The sequence below is a fragment of the Schistocerca nitens genome, chromosome 5, assembly GCF_023898315.1.
Source record: "Schistocerca nitens isolate TAMUIC-IGC-003100 chromosome 5, iqSchNite1.1, whole genome shotgun sequence".
In the NCBI taxonomy this organism is placed as follows: domain Eukaryota; kingdom Metazoa; phylum Arthropoda; class Insecta; order Orthoptera; family Acrididae; genus Schistocerca; species Schistocerca nitens.
In genome coordinates this window covers 382,157,201-382,178,688 of record NC_064618.1, presented here as the reverse complement: position 1 = coordinate 382,178,688, position 21,488 = coordinate 382,157,201, and the positions used below count along the sequence as shown (strand labels likewise).

General features: G+C 38.4%; 1 protein-coding gene across 1 annotated transcript in view; it reads right to left on the bottom strand.

The window, feature by feature from the left end:
* The window catches only part of LOC126259312 (tryptophan 5-hydroxylase 1), a 279,275-nt gene that overhangs the window by 24,326 nt on the left and 233,461 nt on the right, over positions 1–21,488 (bottom strand). Inside the window, exons 9-10 of the mRNA XM_049955989.1 lie at positions 10,581–10,716; positions 6,348–6,474 (exon numbers count right to left, since the gene is read on the bottom strand). Coding sequence (XP_049811946.1) covers positions 6,348–6,474; positions 10,581–10,716 — 263 coding nt within the window. The remainder of the gene's footprint in view (positions 1–6,347; positions 6,475–10,580; positions 10,717–21,488) is intronic.

The following is a 21,488-nucleotide window of genomic DNA, read 5'->3' as shown; positions in this document are numbered from 1 at the left end:
CCCTTGCCCAGTGGGTGCAGCTGGGCATTGTCCCACAGCATTTTTGTACTTGGTGTCGAGGAGGTGACCATGTCTGAGCACAATGTACACTGCTAATAGGCAGTGGCTGTCAGCTGATGACAACATGACATCCTCGCAGGCAGACTCAGCTGCAATTAGCTGATATGGTGGCAAACTGGCGAAGGCCCAAAGTGTTCACAGGATTCCATGACACCCCGAAAGTGTCAAACCTGCGATCCCATAGAGTGTGGCAAGTTTGACCGACTGGCAGTTACTGTATGACCAGTCTGCTGAGCTCTGTCACTGAGCTCTTCATTGCTGGTAAGACATTGAGCCTGCCTATTTATAGCATCCCTGCACCAACTTGTTTTGCTGTCTGTGAATAAAGGCATGAATGGGTGATTGTTGTTGTGCTGCATTGGCTATTCATGAGTTTTCAGTTGAAGAGTCATACTTGAAGTCCAGATTAAAACTCTGATAGTGATTGTAAGAGGATAAATTCAAATTCCAGATGAGAAAACACCATTTGTGACTTTACATACGACTGTAATAATACAAATGACTTAGTCCCTGATGAGATCAATCATTTGCAGCATTCGAGACACACAGTTGCGCATTTGCCCAACTATTTGAAATAATATCAAACAATAGAAAATCCAGGAAGGAAAGTAACAATATTACAAGAAGGAAAATTGCTACTCACCATATAGCAGAGATGCTGAGTCAGAGATAGGCACAACAAAAAAGAGTCTTTTTTCAAAGCAAGAGAATTTTGCGGATGGAGAGAAAGTACTGTAAGGAGGTTTGGGCTTGGTTGATATCATCTTTTTCTTGTGCCTATCTGTGACTCAGCATCTCCACTATATGGTGAGAGCAACTTTCCTTCTCATAATGTTATTTGAAATAATAGGTTGATATTGTACTACAGTCAAACAGTGCATCATCTGCTTCATGCCCTAGAAGGTAAATCACCGCAAATTGATATAGTGTGAGATCCTGCAGTTTAAATTATCTAAGTTTTCTCAAGTTTTGCAGAAGTACAAGTTGATTAATAAAATATTACTAAAATGATGAGAGGTCATATGCTTTTGAATAACTGGTTATAGGCATCACCAAAGGATTTATTTTTAAAGAAATGATGATTTATTCATTCAGTAACAACATGCAAATAATTGAAATGGTGGTTCTGCAGTTATGCAAGTAAGTATGAAATAAAAAAACAATAATAATGAGCTTCAGTAAAGATTACATTTATGCATGTGTAAGAGGTATCAGAATTCCCAAAGACTTAACTAAGGATCAGTAGTCCAGAAAATACCAAGACCCCTTCTGCCAAACAGTTCACACAGTAATCTCCAGTTAACAAATAATTATAATTAAAGTCCAGTATAGCAATTAACATTCCTAAATTTTTATAATCAAGCTTATATTCTAACAATCAATTCAGTACCTATCCTTAAATGCAGTCAAAATAATACAATGTCCAAAGCTGCGCATTATCAGACATTCGCAAATGTTAAAGTCCTGACTGGTTCACAGATTCTACATTCAGCTAGGCGTGGAGTTTCTCTCAGTTTGAACAAAAATTAAAGTTCTCCCATGGCTGTTTGCTGCCCAAAACCTATTAGCTAACAAGTTCTCAACTATGCTAACTGTTCTTCAACATACACATTACCTCAATGATCCTACAGTGCAGAATGACAGAAGCAGTGCTTAATTCTAAAATGATCATAAAATACATAAAATGGACCACCATTTGAAATACAGATAAAGAGGCGTCTTTCTCTGCTGGTCCCCGCAGACCAAACACAATATCCTAACACTGGTAGTTTATCCACAATTCATCAAAATATGAAATTTCTGCGCATGTGCTCAATATTATTAACAAAGAACTTGTCATTAATATGTTATTAATAATAAATATGGCCTTTCAATAGAAACATGTATTCCACTCTTTTTTAATAGTGATTTTATTTTGCATAAGTATTACCACATGTAAGTGACATTGGTCTCTATTTAAGCTCAATTAACATTTCATTAATTCAACAGAAAGCTACTTAACAAACTATACATATGATACATGGTTACATAGGGAAAGCTTCAAGGAATGTTATGCTACATTCACTTTCTGTGTAAGTGTAGAGAATATTATGTTCTGATACATTTGCATCATTAAAATTGCATAAAACTTTGTACAATACAATAAATAAAATATAGGGCGTCCATAATTAAAGTTCTAGTTTATACACTTTAGAAAGAGAACCACTGCTCAGAATGATGTCAAATTTGAAGGGCATATTATTGGCACAGGGTGAATGTCATGGAACAAAAGAAAATTTTAATGAAAATTTTACCAATAGAGGGCGCTGTAAGTGTCTTAACGAAAATGGGGTCAGCTACAAATGACAGATTAATCACAATACAATGGCTCTGGTTTGAGTTGCACATTACACCAACTGTACAGTTCAGTGTGCATGGCTGCACAAGTTCAACAGTCAGTAGTTATGGCTCTGTTAGTTAGGTAAGCTCGTCCATGATGGCAAAGTGGTACCACACTGAATAGTAAAAATAGGTTTTTAATTGTACTAGGGCCAAAAATCACATAAAAAGCAAAACGACATTGGTTTTTCATTGACGTGAAACTGGTACAAGACACGTTTAACATGCTGCCACCATTTCCTGACACCAGTTGAAATCGAGAAACAGCATGTTGCACAAGAGATCAGAATGTATCAGGGGTCACTAGCAGAATGTGTTGTGAAATGCGTACCTTCAATTCAGCTATATTCATAGTTGGAGCACTGAACACATCATCTTTTACATAACACCACAGGCAGAAGTCACACTAATTAAGATCAGGTGATCAGGATGGCCATGCTGTATGGAAATAATGGCTGATAATTTTAGCATTTCTGAAATGCTTGTGCTGCAGCTGCTTCTGTGGTTGTGCAATGTGCAGAGGAGTGCCATCTTGCATGAAAATGATCCTATCCACACATCCATGCTGTTGAAAGGTTGGAATGACATTGGTGTTCAGAAGACACTCATAGTGTTTACCAGTGATGACTGTGCATCTTGACATATCCTTGTAGATGGAAATGGGATTGTCTGTCAACAGAATGCTCCATGGCCAGTCATTGGCCACTTCCATGCAAGCAAGAAATTCCAGAGTGAATGTTTCTCTTGCTGGCAGGTCTAGAGAAAGCAATTCCTAAATATGGGTGACTTTGTGTGGATAGCAATGCAAGGTGTTCCATAGGAATTTAGGTGCCATGCTCTCGGAGATGTCCAATGTTTGGACAATTCCCCACGCACTGCATGTTTGCACACCACAGTTCGACACCTCCTGCAATGCTGTGACCACACCTTTCACAGGCATCTGCCATACTGCACTTCAAAAGAACCTGTATTTTCAAATTTTGGAATCATTATCTCCAGACTATTAATAGACACTAGACCAGTGCCTTTTTTCACACATTTCAATGTCCAGAATTTCGACAGGGCTACTGGCACCCAATCACCTTTCTTGTAAAAGAGTTTACCAGCAGTGTGCAATCCTTCATGGAGACAGTCATGTTCTTTTATTGTGTCGATGTAACTTGTTTAGTTATTATAATATAATTGTTTTTAAAGTGTCAAAAGATGCACCTCAGCACTGCTATTACAGTGCAGTGTTTGGATTTGTGATCCGATAAATTTTTAAATTATTATGTGATTTCAAAAAATTATTCAGTAGCCATTGTCTACCATTGTGTGAAAACTGCCATGTTTCTCACCTCAGCAGTCTCCACATGCTGGCACTCAAGCCAACCATCTTTCACCACTGCCAGGGCTAGGGAAAGTCCCATCCCTAGGGCCACTGCTCAGCTGCCAGCAGCTGCTTGGCCTTGGACAGTGGTTACTTTGGCCACCTGTCCTGGCTCAGTGCTTGTCCCACCTTGGCCATGAAGATATTCGAGATTTCAGTAATTTCACCCAGCTTACATGTTCTGTCACAACTTGCAGGTTTTCTTCCACAGCTACAATTTGTACACCATACTTTTGTTGGCATTCGGCTCTCTCTCTGTATCTATCTATCTATCTATCTAAATTAATAGAGGGAAACATTCCACGTGGGAAAAATATATCTAAAAACAAAGATGATGTGACTTACCAAACGAAAGCGCTGGCACGTCGATAGACACACAAACAAACACAAACATACACACAAAATTCAAGCTTTCTCAACAAACTGTTGCCTCATCAGGAAAGAGGGAAGGAGAGGGAAAGACGAAAGGATGTGGGTTTTAAGGGAGAGGGTAAGGAGTCATTCCAATCCCGGGAGCGGAAAGACTTACCTTAGGGGGAAAAAAGGACGGGTATACACTCGCACACACACACACACACACACACACACACACATATCCATCCACACATATACAGACACAAGCAGACATATTTAAAGACAAAGAGTTTGGGCAGAGATATCAGTCGAGGCGGAAGTGCAGAGGCAAAGATGTTGTTGAATGACAGGTGAGGTATGAGTGGCGGCAACTTGAAATTAGCGGAGATTGAAGCCTGGTGGATAACGGGAAGAGAGGATATATTGAAGAGCAAGTTCCCATCTCCGGAGTTCGGATAGGTTGGTGTTAGTGGGAAGTATCCAGATAACCCGGATGGTGTAACACTGCGCCAAGATGTGCTGGCCGTGCACCAAGGCATGTTTAGCCACAGGGTGATCCTCATTACCAACAAACACTGTCTGCCTGTGTCCATTCATGCAAATGGACAGTTTGTTGCTGGTCATTCCCACATAGAATGCATCACAGTGTAGGCAGGTCAGTTGGTAGATCACGTGGGTGCTTTCACACGTGGCTCTGCCTTTGATCGTGTACACCTTCCGGGTTACAGGACTGGAATAGGTGGTGGTGGGAGGGTGCATGGGACAGGTTTTACACCGGGGGCGGTTACAAGGGTAGGAGCCAGAGGGTAGGGAAGGTGGTTTTGGGATTTCATAGGGATGAACTAAGAGGTTACGAAGGTTAGGTGGACGGCGTATAGACACTCTTGGTGGAGTGGGGAGGATTTCATGAAGGATGGATCTCATTTCAGGGCAGGATTTGAGGAAGTCGTATCCCTGCTGGAGAGCCACATTCAGAATCTGATCCAGTCCTGGAAAGTATCCTGTCACAAGTGGGGCACTTTTGTGGTTCTTCTGTGGGAGGTTCTGGGTTTGAGAGGATGAGGAAGTGGCTCTGGTTATTTGCTTCTGTACCAGGTCGGGAGGGTAGTTGCGGGATGCAAAAGCTGTTGTCAGGTTGTTGGTGTAATGCTTCAGGGATTCCGGACTGGAGCAGATTCATTTGCCACGAAGACCTAGGCTGTAGGGAAGGGACCATTTGATGTGGAATGGGTGGCAGCTGTCGTAATGGAGGTACTGTTGCTTGTTGATGGGTTTGATGTGGACGGACGTGTGAAGCTGGCCATTGGACAGGTGGAGGTCAACATCAAGGAAAGTGGCATGGGATTTGGAGTAGGACCAGGTGAATCTGATGGAACCAAAGGAGTTGAGGTTGGAGAGGAAATTCTGGAGTTCTTCTTCACTGTGAGTCCAGATCATGAAGATGTCATCAATAAATCTGTACCAAACTTTGGGTTGGCAGGCTAGGGTAACCAAGAAGGCTTCCTCTAAGCGACCCATGAATAGGTTGGCGTATGAGGGGGCCATCCTGGTACCCATGGCTGTTCCCTTTAATTGTTGGTACGTCTGGCCTTCAAAAGTGAAGAAGTTGTAGGTCAGGATGAAGCTGGCTAAGGTAATGAGGAAAGAGGTTTTAGGTAGGGTGGCAGGTGATCGGCGTGAAAGGAAGTGCTCCATCGCAGTGAGGCCCTGGACGGACATCCTGTGTCCTAACTTACTATGTCTTGTGCAGCAACACTATGGTGCCATTTACCAACAAAACAATTCTCTTCTACATATAGCACATATCTCTATGAACTGTCTGCATGGGGCTGAGGTACTCCTGTGACCAGCAAGATTCCCAAATTTGTCAACAATAGAACATGGGTGTGTCAGCTCTTACATTAACTCCATCCCTGTGCCAGTATTGAGGTGATGAAGGACAAGTTACAACAGTTATCAAACAGCTTGTCTCAAAGAAGGATACAATGGCTTTATGATATGCTTCCCCCACTGAAGTAATATCACATGCCCTATCAACCTGTGAAGTTCAATTTTGTTTCCTCCTCCCCTACTGTGTGCTTCACTTTTTTTCAGGCAGTTTTGTTAACACCTGTTTGTGATAAACTACAATGCAGTTCTAGAGTGGAAATGAAGATAAGTAATAAAATTCTGTAGCAGTACTTACAGTTGCAAGCTTGTTAACATCTTCATCAAGGGCACCTAGAGAAGCCAGTCCTAGTTCCTGTGAAAACTGGGCAAAACTTGGATTTGCTAGCAAAGGCATGTGGCCCAGCAGTTCATGGCAGCAGTCTCTGTGTGCAAAGAATTTTAATTTCCAAAATGTTGAGAACGGTAGTAAGTATATGGTACATCAAACAGAATTTCTTGCTTAGCTTATAAACATTCAAACACAGTTTGAGTGGAATCAAGTTGTAGCTGATTCATTTTTTAGCTTTGAAATTTCCAATCTCCTGAAGTAATCTAATTCAGGCCTTAGCCTTCCTATGTATATTCTACCAGAAATTTACATATGTATATTTGGTCCTCATACATGTAGTGCTTACAGAATAAATTTATTCAAATGTGACAGAAGAGCGTTCAAACAAAATACTAATATATGAACCCAATACAAAGTTGTAGTCTGTTTACAGCTTCCTTTTAAAACTTCATGTGAAACTTTAAGCTGGTCCCTTATTCTACACTTAAGTGTGTAACCAGTTTATTATTTTCCCTGATGAAAGTCTAGTGAGTTTTTTTATTAGATGATTAATGGAAATTTTACCATATAAATTAAGTAATATCAAATTGTTTGATAATATATGTTTAAAGTGTAATTAATTATTATAATTGAGTGTGATGGGTGCACAAAGAATTTCACGTAATTATCACTGTACGTAGATTGACACTATTCATAACTTGTAGTTAGCATGCTTTACAAAGGTAGGCTGTAATATATAACTTGACTTATTCCAATTCTGTGAAGGCTCTTATTCATTATGGAATCTACAGAACCTGATGTGTGAGTGAATGACTGAAATGAAATAAACTGGTGATAACAATGTGAAAAGTCTTTGCATCTGTTCCATTTCTTATGACTTAAAACTGTTACAATTGTGCTTCAGACATCAAATATAGTAATTTTACTTCTAATTATGACAATAATGACGTTTTGGTCATGGTGGAGAAATCAGTGATTGTTGACACTGTGGAAATACTTTTTAAACATATTTCATTATCCAGTACAATCACACATAATTTTAAAAAGAAATTAGTTTCGGACATCTCCAGCCATCTTTAGATCATAAGAAGGAAGTAGTAGTTCAGTCCTAAGCATTTTGAGAATACAATGTTGTTGTTGATTGGCAGTGAAACTATGAGTGTGCTAATGCCTCTTTCTTATGATCTACTGAGCGAGGTGGTGCAGTGGTTAGACACTGGACTCGCATTCGGGAGGACGACGGTTCAATCCCGCATCCGGCCATCCTGATTTAGGTTTTCCGTGATTTCCCTAAATCACTCCAGGCAAATGGTTCCTCTGAAAGGGCATGGCCAACTTCCTTCCCCATCCTTCCCTAATCCAATAAGACCAATGACCTCACTGTCTGGTCTCCTTCCCCAAACAACCCAACCCAACCCTCTTATGATCTGAAGACAGCTTGTTATTGACAATAGCAACAATTTCTTTTGAAATTATATGTTATTGTACTGGACAATAAACCATTTCTAAAAACATGTAATTCTGTTGATTTTTTTATGAGTTTCTCTTTCAGTACAACTCCCTTGATTTTATGAACAATGTTGTTCTCATTTCACTTTCAGGTGTTTGTCATTGCTCTATGTTTCTGGTAATATTAAAGTAATGTTTTCATTATCACAGTTTATTACCTGAGTCAAGTGAACTAAAAAAAGGACTTTTCAGATATCATTACAATGTTCTGCTTCTAAATGATGCCAGCATCATTTGATACCATTACTGATTTGGTAGCTGCATGATAATATGCATACCTGGAACCTGATAGGTTGTTGGTCAAATCCTCACTGAATCTTGGAAATTTTCCAGTCTGCCTTTAACCTAGCCTTCACTTCTCAATGATGTAAAGATTCACCAGGAATGACACTTGTTTTGGATTTCATGAAAAACTGTAGGTCGCCTTTCCCTCTTTGGATAACTGGGACACCTAAGTTGCCAAATTGGCATCCAACTCAAAGACTTGCACCAGGCTGTTGGACCACACAAAATTAACATTATGAATGATTTGATGTGTTGCCTACCTGCCATATATGTCTGGTCATGTTTTGTAATGGTTCAATTTTCTTTCAGTGTCTTATGATTTAATGTAAATAAATTATACACAACTGCAACCAGTCACTTTTTTCATTAATAATGCTTTATTACATTAACCGGTTTTCGAACCCTTTCAGGTTCATCTTCAGATGATTTCGGGAGAATCCGGGAAGCTACATCATTATTGGTAGTAGCATAATGCTGGGTGCTGGTTTGCGACAGTATAGGCGGCTTTTTTCGTATCTGTCTGCATCCATTTTGAAGTCCAGAACACTTTCACACAAACTATATTAGTTCACACTTTAACAGTGACACTTCACCAGCATCCAGCATGCGCTTTACAACTTGAACAGTTGTAAAGCGCATGCTGGATGCTGGTGAAGTGTCACTGTTAAAGTGTGAACTAATATAGTTTGTGTGAAAGTGTTCTGGACTTCAAAATGGATGCAGACAGATACGAAAAAAGCCGCCTATACTGTCGCAAACCAGCACCCAGCATTATGCTACTACCAATAATGATGTAGCTTCCCGGATTCTCCCTAAATCATCTGAAGATGAACCTGAAAGGGTTCGAAAACCGGTTAATGTAATAAAGCATTATTAATGAAAAAAGTGACTGGTTGCAGTTGTGTATAATTTATTTACATTAATATACAGTCACGGTTCTAAAATATCCGTAATGGATAAGCATAGTCTTATGATTTGCTCATAATATTTTGCAGCATATTTCGTTAGTTTCATTTAACCCAGTATTTGTACAGTAATTACAAGGTAATTTATCCTCAATCATCTTCTCTTCAGCAAATGTCATATTTACTCTGAAATCTTGTCTATTTTTGTCTTCTTCACATAGAAAATGAGTGTAGCTTCTCTGTTGTTTCTCAAATTTAAACCTGTAGGTTCTTCATTCCTAGTGCCTTAAACCTATAAGCTAATTTCAGTTGATACTTTTCCTCTTTGTCAGATATTCAGGATCACTGAATCTGGCAACGTGCTTATTAGTTAAGATTTTTCCAGCTTGGGGTTTGTTTTCCATCTTTTTATCGCATGGTCATAGATGCAGGAACTGGTTTACTGTTCTGCATAAGACAGCAATCTGAAGTTCAAAACAGATAAATTTTAGGTTCTATGTATTCTAATTTCTCCAAAACTATTTATTGGATTCTGGAAAGTGTAACACAGTTCAGCTAGTCTATTTCATCTAAAAAACTAGAAGCAAAAGCAAAATTGATATCAATATCTTTGCAATTAATATAGCTATAGCAAAAGGTTGCCTCATTTGGAGAGGATTTCCATAAATTCATCTGGGTGAAAGTTGTGGCATCTTAAACAGTTCTAGAATATCTGAAGTGAACATCTAATAGCCAAAACATTAAGTATACTGAAATGGCAATTCAACTTTATGCCTCTTGAAAAAGTGGAATATGGGCATCTAATATCAAGGAAGTACTTACTATCTATGCAAAAATGAATGGAAAAAAATCAATGCTAACATTGTAGTGTCTAATTACAACCATCTGAAACAGGAATAACTGATGTGCTGACAGACACCCAAATTTGAAAATACTCAAGTCTTTAGAATTTTGTAAACTTTCTTCATATGAATAAGAGTGGATGATAGGCAAAGTAAAGAAAACATGCACTGGTGCTGAAGGAAAGGAAAAAAAATGACACCAAATCCAAGACTAGGAGACACAATGGGTAAAGGAAATTATTAAGAAGTAAAACGACAAACAACCAAGATTAGTATCAAGTGCTGTTTGTAATCTATTTGTAATAAGGACCTGCAGGGGATCCATTAGTTATCGAAGAGAGCTGAAGGCCAGAGAAATAAATAGAAAGAAGTAAACCAATTGCAGCTGATGCCCATCACTCTTTTTCCCTCCTGATTTCAACCATCCCCTCCTCACCCTCACCCCTGCTACACATTGTTTTTCATTAGTTCTTGCTTATGTCATCTTGCACTCTATGATCAGTGAATAAATAAAATATCATTGGAGAAACCGGAATGGATTAACATCAGTGTCAGTTAGGATAGATTGCTTGCTCCCCATATAGAGGGGATTATGCACATTTACATTAGTTATGGTGTTGTCTGTAGACATAATACAATCAAGCAAATAATTTACTTACGGTTCAGGAGTATAAAAAGGGTCTGATGAGTGACGGATATACTGAGTGCAGTGAAACACTCTAAATGCCAATCCTGAGAGGAAATCTCTTGGAGACAAGTATCCTGCAACTGGACGAAGTTGAAAACCTGTCTTTCCTGTAAAAAAAAAGGTATGTATCAGTCAGTTAATACATATCATTTTTCTTGTAAAATAATTCATTTCTGTAGATACCAGATAAATATAGTGTTGACTTTTGAAGTCATTGTACACTAATGCCTGTGATAATTTAAAATAGGCAGACATAAAACCCTAATGAATCTAAACATGGAGAATATGTAGTACAGTGTACCAGCAATAATAAATGGTTGAGATTGTGGATGCCTGGTATATACATGCAGCCCTAACAGCCCTCTCTCTTGGGTGACTGGAAAGGTCAGTGTTACACCAAACTCAGACAGTGAAGAGAAGTCAGATGAAATCTAAATGTGAAAACAATGCCAGTATATTTAGTTGACATCAAACCTGTGAAAGAGTTTGTACATCACAGAATGCTTGATGTCCTGAAAACAGATGACTCACTGGTCTATTTTACAAGTTATCCTACACTAACAGTGAAGTGTGTGTGAAATATGTTGATAGGAGAGGCTCTTATTCAATGACTACACCATGAGATGACTGTCATCTCTGTATAACAACTATGTAGCTTTTCTCATTGTACTGGAGCATCACAGTGGATGTAAACTTGTCCACACTGATGCTGTAATGCCACCTCCCTAGGAGTGGACAGCTAGTATTTTTGCCATTGAATTAGCTTCCCTCTCCAGATACCACAAGTGCCTCAGACTACAGCATGCATGGGAACACCATGCATAGGGTTGAAAGTACAATTTTCCAGATGAGTTCCACTTCAACATGTTGTTGACCTCATTGGTTGAATGTTGCTGTAATGTGGCACCCTATATTAGCAGCATGGTGGCTAGATACTCTTAAATACTGAAATGAAGTCAGACAGCAGCTGCTACATCAAGAAAGTTTTAAAGATTAAGGTAAAGTCCCTGTCTGGCAACTCGTCAGTCTATACTTCTGCAGTACAATTTGCAGGCTCATGTGGAGATGAGCATTCTTCAAAGAATTATGAGTGCCACTGCTTCTATGGCCTGCACATTCATTCCACATACCACACATCAAATAGGCCTTGGGTATCTGCTGCAATCCATAAGAGATAGGTTGAAATATGAAACAATAAGTCAATTAACTGAACTGAAGAAGATGCAGAGGTAGTTTCATGTCCCTTTGTTGTCCATGCCAGATCCATTCATAGTCATGAGTGGCGCTCTGAAGAGAGATGTGGCAGAGATTTTAAAAGTGTCTAGCTGCTGTTTTCATTTATAGGTCAACTGCTACACCTCATGATTTGATGGATGATGGAAATGTACTTAATAAAAACTATAATCTGAGTGAGTTCATAAGATTCAGACCTAGCTAAATGGATAAAACTGATTTGTGTGAGAAAAAAAGTTATTATCAGAAACAGTTTGTTTCAGCACTAGTCATAAGAGAAGTATATAAACACTCCTCTTGAAACATTGTTGCAAATAAAAATTTATGTATCACAGCTGATGGTGCTTCTAACTGTGACTGTGAATGCAGTATCCATCTTGAAATGGAATGGAGGGGCATTTATGGAGTATTTGCAGAGATATTCTTTAATGTATAGTGGAGTTTTGTTGTGGCTCTAATTCATTGCTTGTTTGATTCCTTATTGTGATATTGGTGCAGTGAGGAGTTAAGAATATCCTGTCATAATTTGATTGTGAAGCACACAAGAACTTTGAAAGAACTGCAATACAATGACACACTTATACATCTGAATTTTGATGTTAATATACCAAATACATATTCTCCTTATTTTAATTCTCCTTATTTTCATCTCCTTGAAAATCCTGAATATTCTGTGCTCATTTCTCAAATCTCTCAGCTGATTCCTTGAGAATGACTTTATTATATTTGTGCAAACAGGCAAGGTGTCATCTGTCACAGAACAGTGAGGAACCTTACATTTCACCCAGTAATGGAAATGATCGTGACAAACTAACATGTTCTTGTTTCAAAGTTCATCCAAAACTACTGTTCTGAAACGCTCATCTGTTGATGTTGCTTCCATATTCATTTGTGTCCACTTTCACAAATAAACTATCTGTGTCTACTGAAACTGTTGGGCAGGTGCTACAGAAGCCAGAAACAGTGAGTTCTTTCTACGACACTTTGTAAATGTTCTGGAAATGATAGGAATGTATGTTCAGTTCTTTCACTACATCAATAACACCATATTTCTTCCACTTTTTTCAGCTATAATGGATGCATGCAATATCTTCTTTTCAGCTGAACATTTATGAGTTGGAAAAGATCCAGTGCATTGCTATTATGCTTTGATGAAGATGACATTATTTATTTGTAACATAACTGTTCCATATCTCCTGGCAGCATCACTACCATGTGCTTTGCTCATCTCCTGTTCATACCCATCACTGTTTCACCATCACTTGAAATCCACATCACGTAATTTCTGTATGAATTGCACATTAAACCATGAAATATTGAAGTGTTGTGGTTTAAATTACATGAAATGGATGAGTTATTGAAATATATGAAGCAGTAATATATTGAGAGACTACAGTAGTTATTTTATTCCTGAGGGCATGCAAATCTACTTTATGCCTAAATGATGACGGTATTCTCTTGGATAAAATATTCTTGAGGTGAAATAGTCCCCCATTCAGATGGCTGGGTGTGGACTACTCATGAGGATGCCATTACCAGGAAAAACAAAACTGCCATTTTATGAGGAATGTTAGATCCTTCAATCAGAAAGATATGTTACAAAATTTAAAAAGGAAAATGGATAGGTTGAAGTTATGCATAATAGGAATTAGTGAAGTGCAATGGCAAGAAAAACAGGACTTCTGGTCAGGTCAATACAGGTTATTAACACAAAATTAAACAGGGGTAATGCAGGAATAGGTCTAATAATGAATAAGAAAATAGGAATATGGGCAAGCTATTGCGAACAGCATACTGACTGCATTATCGTAGCCAATAGACACAAAACCAACAGCTACCACAGTAGTGCAAGTTTATATGCCAGCTATCTCCACACATGAACAAGAGATTGAGAGAATGTGCTAAGAGAAAGGAAATTATACAGATGGGAAACAGAGAAGGAAATGTAATTTTGATCATTTACTGGAATTTGATAGTAGGAAAGGAAGATAGGGAAAAATAGACAGGAAACATAGATTGGAGGAAAGTAATGAAACAGAAAGCTGCCAGGTAGAATTTTACACAGGGCATAATTTAATCATTCTACCATTTTGTTTAAGGGCCATGAAGGAAAGTTGTGTATGCAGAAGATACCTGAGGGCACTGGAATGTTTCAAACATTATACAATGATAACACAGGATTTCAAAATAAAATGTTAAACAGTAAGTTACTTCCAGCAGCTGTAGCCTCAGACCATAAGTTATTGGTTATCAACTGCAGATACAAACTGAACAAACTGCAAAAAGGTAGAATTTAAGAATATGGGACCTGGATAAGTGAAAGAAATAGAGGTTGTTGAGAGCTTCAGAGGGAGCGTTAGACAGTGTTGAACTAAAACAGGGAAAAGAAATACACTAGATGACAAATAGGCAAGTTTAAGGGATGAAATAGTACAGGCAGCAGAGGTCATGTAGCTGATGAAAAAAGACCAGGCTTCACAGAAATCCTTGGATAACACAGGAGATACTGAATTTAACTGACAAAACATGAATACATAAAAATGTAAATACAGTAGGCAAAAGGGAGTACAGAGGTCTAAAAAATAAGATTGACAGAAAATGCAAAATCATGAAGCTAGAATGGCAAAGGATAAATGCATTTCTGTAGAGACATGAATGATTGGGTGAAAGATAAATGTCCCTTATAGGAAAATGAGAGACCTTTGGTGAAAAGAGAAGCAGTTGTATGAGTATAAAGAGCTCAGATGGCAGGCCAGTTCTAAACAAAGAAGGGAAACCTGAAAGACGGGAGGAATGTATAGATTTACAGAGTGTCCAAACAAGGGAAGAACAATAGTATAGAAATACAAAATGATGTAAGTAAAAATGAGATGGACAGTTAGATACTGTGAGAAGAATTTGATAGAGCACTGTAAGACCTAAGTCAAAAAAAGGTTCCTGGAGCAAATGACATTTCCTCAGAATTTTTGATGTCCTTGAGAGAGCCAGCCATGACAAAATTTGGTGTGCAAAATACAGAAATCAGGCGAAATACTCCAAGCTGACAAAAGTCACGGGATACCTCCTAATATTATTTGGACCTCCTTTTGCCCAGTATAGTGCAATGGCTCAAGGTGGCATTGGGGGTACCCTGCAGAAATATTAAGCCACGCTGCCTCTGTAGCTATCCTTAACTGCAAAAGTGTTGCCAGTGCAGAATTTTGTACACAAACTGACCTCTCAATTACATCCCATAAATGTTCAATGGAATTCATGTTGGGCAATCTAGTGGTTGAATCATTCACCCAAATTGTCCAGAATGTTCTTGAAAGCAATTGTGAACAGTTGTGACCCAGTGATAAAGTACAGTGTAATCCATAAAAATTCTGTCATTTTTTGGGAACATGATATCCATGAATGGTTGCAAATGGTCTCCAAGTAGCTGAACATAACCATTTCCAGTCAATGATGGGTTCAGTTGGACCAGAGGACCCAGTCCATTCCAAGTAAACACAGCTGACACCATTATGGAGCCACCACCAGCTTGTACAGGGCCTTATTGACAGCTTGGGTCCATGGCTCCGTGGGGTCTTCACTACACTCAGACTCTATCATCAGCTCTTACCAACTGAAATCGGGACTCACCCGACCAGCTGCTGTTTTCCAGTTGTCCAGGGCCCAACAGACATGATCACGAGCCCAGGAGAGGCATTGCAGGTGATGAGCTGTTGGCAAAGTCACTTTTGTTGGTCTTCTGCTGCTATAGTCCATTAACACTAAAGTTTGCCAAACTGTCATAATGGATACGTTTTTCAAATGTCCCACATTGATTTCTGTGGTTATTTCATGCAATATTGCTTATCTGCTAGCACTGACAACTCCACACAATGGCTCTGCCCTTGGTCATTAAGTGAAGGCTGTCAGCCACTGCTTTGTCCATGGTGGGAGTTAATGTGTAAAATCTGGTGTTCTCAGCACACTCTTGACACTGTGAATCTTGGAACACTAAATTTCCTAATGATTTTTGAAATGGAAAGTCCCATGTGTCTAGCTCTATCATTCCATGTTCCAAGTCCGTTAATTCCCATTGTGCAGCCATAATCACATTAGAAACCTTTTGACATGAATCACCTGAGTACAAATTACAGGTCCACCAATGCACTGCCCTTCTATGCTTTGTGTGCACGATACTACAGTTATCGGTATAGGTGCATATCATCAACCCATGACTTTTGTCTCCTCATTGTATCCTCATACTTCAAGACAAATGTAATAATTCCAATCTCAAAGAAGGCAGCTGCTGACAGGTGTGAATACTACTAAACCACCAATTTAATGGGCCATTGTTGCAACATATTGGCATGGAATATTTACACATAAATGGAAAAAGTTAAAGGAACTGAAATCAGGGAAGATCAATTTGGGTTCCTGAGATACACAGGAACATGCAAGGCAATAGTGACCCTATGTATTACCTTAGGAGAGAGGTTGAAGAAATGTAGTATTTAGATAATGTGTACTTTTTGTTCCAATGGACTCATAATGAAGAGACCCTCCAGGAAGTAGAACATGTTAGAAAACTAGTGTACAAAATAAATATTTACAAAGAAAAACAAGTATGCTAATGTACTTTCCACAGATCTCAAGTGAAATGGTCCTTATGGATGTGAAATAAGTCAAAAAATCTGAAATATATTGTCATTTTCATTTACAAAGTAATAGCAAAGATGTACAAAACATGTAAATGTTCAATACACTAAGGTGCATATGATAATTCTTAGGGTATAGTGGCTATGCATCATCAAATAGAAATGTCTTTTACAACACTCATTCACAATAATCACATTAATGTACTGAATTTACATCTTATTACACATTTTTGGACTCTCAGAACTTTGACATGGTTAGTTACTGCAAAACAATAAAATAAAATAAAAAAAAAATGTTCCCATATGACATTATGAAATGAAAGTAGGCATAGTATGCTTGTTTTTTATTGTTATATCACCTATGCCTGACAATGTTTGCTTTGTAAATATACATTTACAGTGTTTGTAGATTTAGAAAAAGCTTTTGACAATGATAACTGAACTGCGCTCTGAAATTTTGAAGGTAGCAGGTATAAAATACAGGGAGGTAAGGGTTATTTACAACTTATACAGAAACCAGATTACTATTACAAGAGTTGGAGGACATGAAAGGGAAGCAGTAGTTGAGAAGGGAGTGAGACAGGGTTGTAACATATCCTCAATGTTATTCAACTGATGAAGCAATAAAGGAAAACAAGGTGGTATCTGGAAAGGACCTTAAAGTTCAGGGAGATGAAATAAAGCCATTGAGGTTTGCATATGACATACACTCATACTCATAAATTAAGGATAATGCTGATACATGGTGAAACAATGCTCTGGTGGGCGGGTTGTGGGTTTAAATCACCTTGGGGTATGACCATGCGGTGCATCTGACCTGTGGTCATCGCACGGTGACGCTGGCAGCAGTCCACATACGCAGAGGTGTGTTGGTGCATGTCAGAGTATGCTGCAGCAAATAAGTGTGCAGACATTTTCAGATGTGCTAATGGTGACTATGTGTTGAAAATGGCTCAAAGAACATATATTGATGACGTTATGAAGGGTAGAATACTAGGGTGACTGGAGGCTGGTCAAACACAACAGGTCGTAGCACGGGCCCTCCATGTGCCACAAAGTGTGGTCTCAAGATTATGGCAACAATTCTAGCAGACAGAAAATGTGTCCACACGCTACAGTATGGGATGTGCACAGTGTACAACACCACAAGAAGACCCATATCTCACCATCAGTGCCCACAGACGGCCACGGAGTACTGCAGGTACCTTGCTCGGGACCTTACCGCAGCCACTGGAACAGTTGTCTCCAGACACACAGTCTACAGACAACTGAACAGCCATGGTTTATTTGCCCAGAGACCTGCAAGGTGCATTCCACTGACCCCTGGTCACAGGAGAGCCCGTAAAGCCTGGTGTCAAGAACACAGTACATGGTCATTGGAACAGTGGTCCCAGGTTATGTTCACAGACGAGTCCAGGTATAGTCTGAACAGTGATTCACGCCGGATTTTCATCTGGTGTGAACCAGGAACCAGATACCAACCCCTTAATGTCCTTGAAAGGGACCTGTATGGACATCGTGGTTTGATGGTGTGGGGTGGGATTATGATTGGTGCATGTACACTCCTGCATGTCTTTGGCAGAGGAACTGTAACAGGTCAGGTGTGTCGGGACATCATTTTGCACCTGTATATCTGCCTTTTCAGGGGTGCAGTGGGTCCCACCTTCCTCCTGATGGATGATAACACATGGCCCCACTGAGCTGCCATTGTGAAGGAGTACCTTGATATCAGGTGAATGGAGTGGCCTGCCTGTTCTCCAGACCTAAACCCCATTGAGCACGTCTGGGATGCTCTCGGTTGACGTATCGCTGCACGTCTTCAAACTCCTAGGACACTTCAGGAGCTCCAACAGGCACTGATGTAAGAATGGGAGGCTATACCCCAGCAGCTGCTCAACCACCTGATCCAGAGTATGCCAACCCGTTGTGCGGCCTGTATACATGTACATGGTGATCATATCCCATATCGATGTTGGGGTACATGCGCAGGTAACAGTGGCATCTCGTAGCACATGTGTTTCGGGATGGTTTTCTCAACTTATCACCAATACCGTGGACTTACAGATCTGTGTCATGTGTGTTCCCTATGTGCCTATACTATTAGCGCCAGTTTTGTGTAGTGCCACGTTGTGTGGCACCACATTTTGCAATTATCCTTAATTTATGAACATGAGTGTAGAATTCTCTCAGCTGTGACTAAAGACTTGGAAGAACAATTAAATGGAATGAATAATGCCTTGAAAAGAGATTTTAAGCTCAACAAAAGTAAAAGAAGAGTACTGAAATAAAGTTTAACAAAACCAGTCAAAGCTGAGGGAATGAGATTTTTACACTAAAAGTAGTAGATGACTTTACATATTTAGACATCAAAATAACTGATGATGACCAAAGTGGATAGAATATAAAATGGAGTTTGGCAATAATGAGAAAAGTATTTCTGAACAAGAGGAATCTGTTTACATCTTAACAAATATGAGTGTTAGCATGTATTTCCTGAAGGTATTTGTGTGCAGTGTAGCCTCATACAGAAGTGAAGTACAGGTGATAACCAGTTCAGAAAAGAAGAGAAGATAAGATTTTAAAGTGTGGTGCCTTAGAAGAATGTTCAAGATTTGATGGGTAGATCAAATAATTAATGAAAAAGTACTGAATTGAAATGGGGAGGAAAGAAATTTATGGTGCAACTTGACTACAAGAAGGGACAGGACTTATCCTGAGGCATCAAGGAATAGTCTGATTAGTGATGAAAGGAAATGTGGAGGGTAAAAATTGTAGAGGAAGATCCAGGCATGAATACACTATGGATGTTGAAATGGATGTAAGTTGCAGAGATGGAGAGGCTTGCACAGCATAGACTAGCGCAGAGAACGGCATCAAACTAGTCATTCGATTGAAGAATATGACAATAAAATAACAACAATATATCAAGAAGATATTTGTTTAGCTCTGCTTATGGGATACAAAACTTCATTGGAGCATTATTAATTAATGTTTACTAACATTAATCTACATTCATTTTTATTTACAGCAACCATGATTGATATTTCAAACCAGATCTGTAGTGACTAAATTATTCACAATATTTCTAAGCAATGGAAAGTCCTAATGTAAAGAAGTGTTAAAATATTTTGATTTAGTATGATGGTGACTTATTCATTAGGAGAGTAAGACATACTAATCATTGTACACTTTACTCTTTCATTTTAGGAGCCCATTCATGAAAGATATTGACAGTTTACAAAAGGATCCATATTTCATTTATTGTTTATCAAGCATTTCCAATGCAGTAGAATTTAATGTGGTGGATATGCAAAACTTTTGTGAGGCAAATTCCTCTGGATCATATCCACATTCTTTTTGATTCTGGCCATACTTGTGGGAGCTTTGCATACACTTTTGTAATCATTATCATTTGTGTGTTGCGATGTATATATTCTATGATGTAAAGTTTATTTCAATCAAATTGATTGCAATTTTCATGAATATTTATTTATTGAAAGAAAAAAAGGATTAGTTACATCTGTATCCTTACAACAGTTTGCAACTAGTAGAGTGATATAGTACCTACAAGCATCAGAAATATTTTAGAATGTGTATTCCAATGAATAGAAATTGCTGAGACATGATCAGAAGGAATATATGTATTTTGTTATTGGAATGGCTTGTACCTAACAGTATTCAGATTGTTTTGTTGAGCTCATTCATTCTGAGCTTGTTTCTTTTCTCCTATTTTTGTGCTGCTGCATCCTTTTTCTGGAGAACACCCTTAAGTTACCAATAACATAAAATATTCTTGTGCGTTTATCTTCCTTAACATTCACAGACCATTGGAAAAAGTATGTGATAAGCTAAATACCTTTCAGCTCTTTCAGTAAATTTTTTTCTGTCTGCTCTTTAAGGAGAGTAGGAATCTAGTTTTGTGATACAATTTTAACCCAGCCTGCCATTTGTATTGTTGGTGATTAGTACCAGTGTGTACAGTGAATGCCTTTTTAACTTACGTCTTACTGACATTTCCTATGCAGCAATATTGTCAATACTTGCTGCGAGGTATGATGGGAATGAAAGAAGGCGTGTCAGCTGGTGGTTTTATGCAGCCAATGAGAGAGCAGTAGACAGACAATTTATTGGGAAGCAAGAGATTAAGGAATATTGTCACATTCTTACATCAATATAGAAGCAAACTCCATATGTATTTAGATAACACAGCATTTTTTAGGTTCCATTATAACCACAATCTCAGAAATTGCAACATATTCAAAAGAGACAGCCAAATATTTGTGACAACCAAGGCTATAAATTTTACTGGTGTCTGTTATGCTCATAGCAATTGAAGTTGTGCTATTAGGTCTCGCCCTATTGACTACCTTGACAATTATGACATATTCAGAAGAAACAGTCAAATACTTGTGAGAACTAAGATTATAAATTCCATTGCTGTTCTTAAATAGAAATATGTTGCCTCTTTTCACACATTTCATTGGTTAGGTGGAACTATAATCCTGCTGGCTGTGTACTTACAAATGAAGATAATGATACCAGTGATGATGATTAAAAATAGTGACTTTATAGATGACTGGCTTAGATTAGTAAGAAAAAGGGAAGTGAAGTTTAATTTAATGGAAACCATTTGTTTTTGCTTACTTTACTTTTCCTTCTATTATCAAAATGTAGACAATTAATAATTGGCCTTAATTTAAAATTGGTATAATGTTTACTTTTCCAGACAGATACCTTCTATCAGTGACACAGTTTGTAATTTTCATTAGTTTGAGTATTGAAAATAAAATTTTTCAAGAAGTCTGTTAAAAAAAGGAGGGTTGTCTTATATCCAGAATCATTTTATACTCAGGTAAATAAAGTACACTGTTTTGTGTGAAATTTGCATACTCAAGAAAGAAGCATTGAAATGACCTGAAGCTTAAATTAGAAGTTGGATGTGGCATGTATGTTTTAATGCACAAAGTGACAAAGTTACAGAATATGAATGAAGGTGAATGGCTGGACTTTGTGAATGA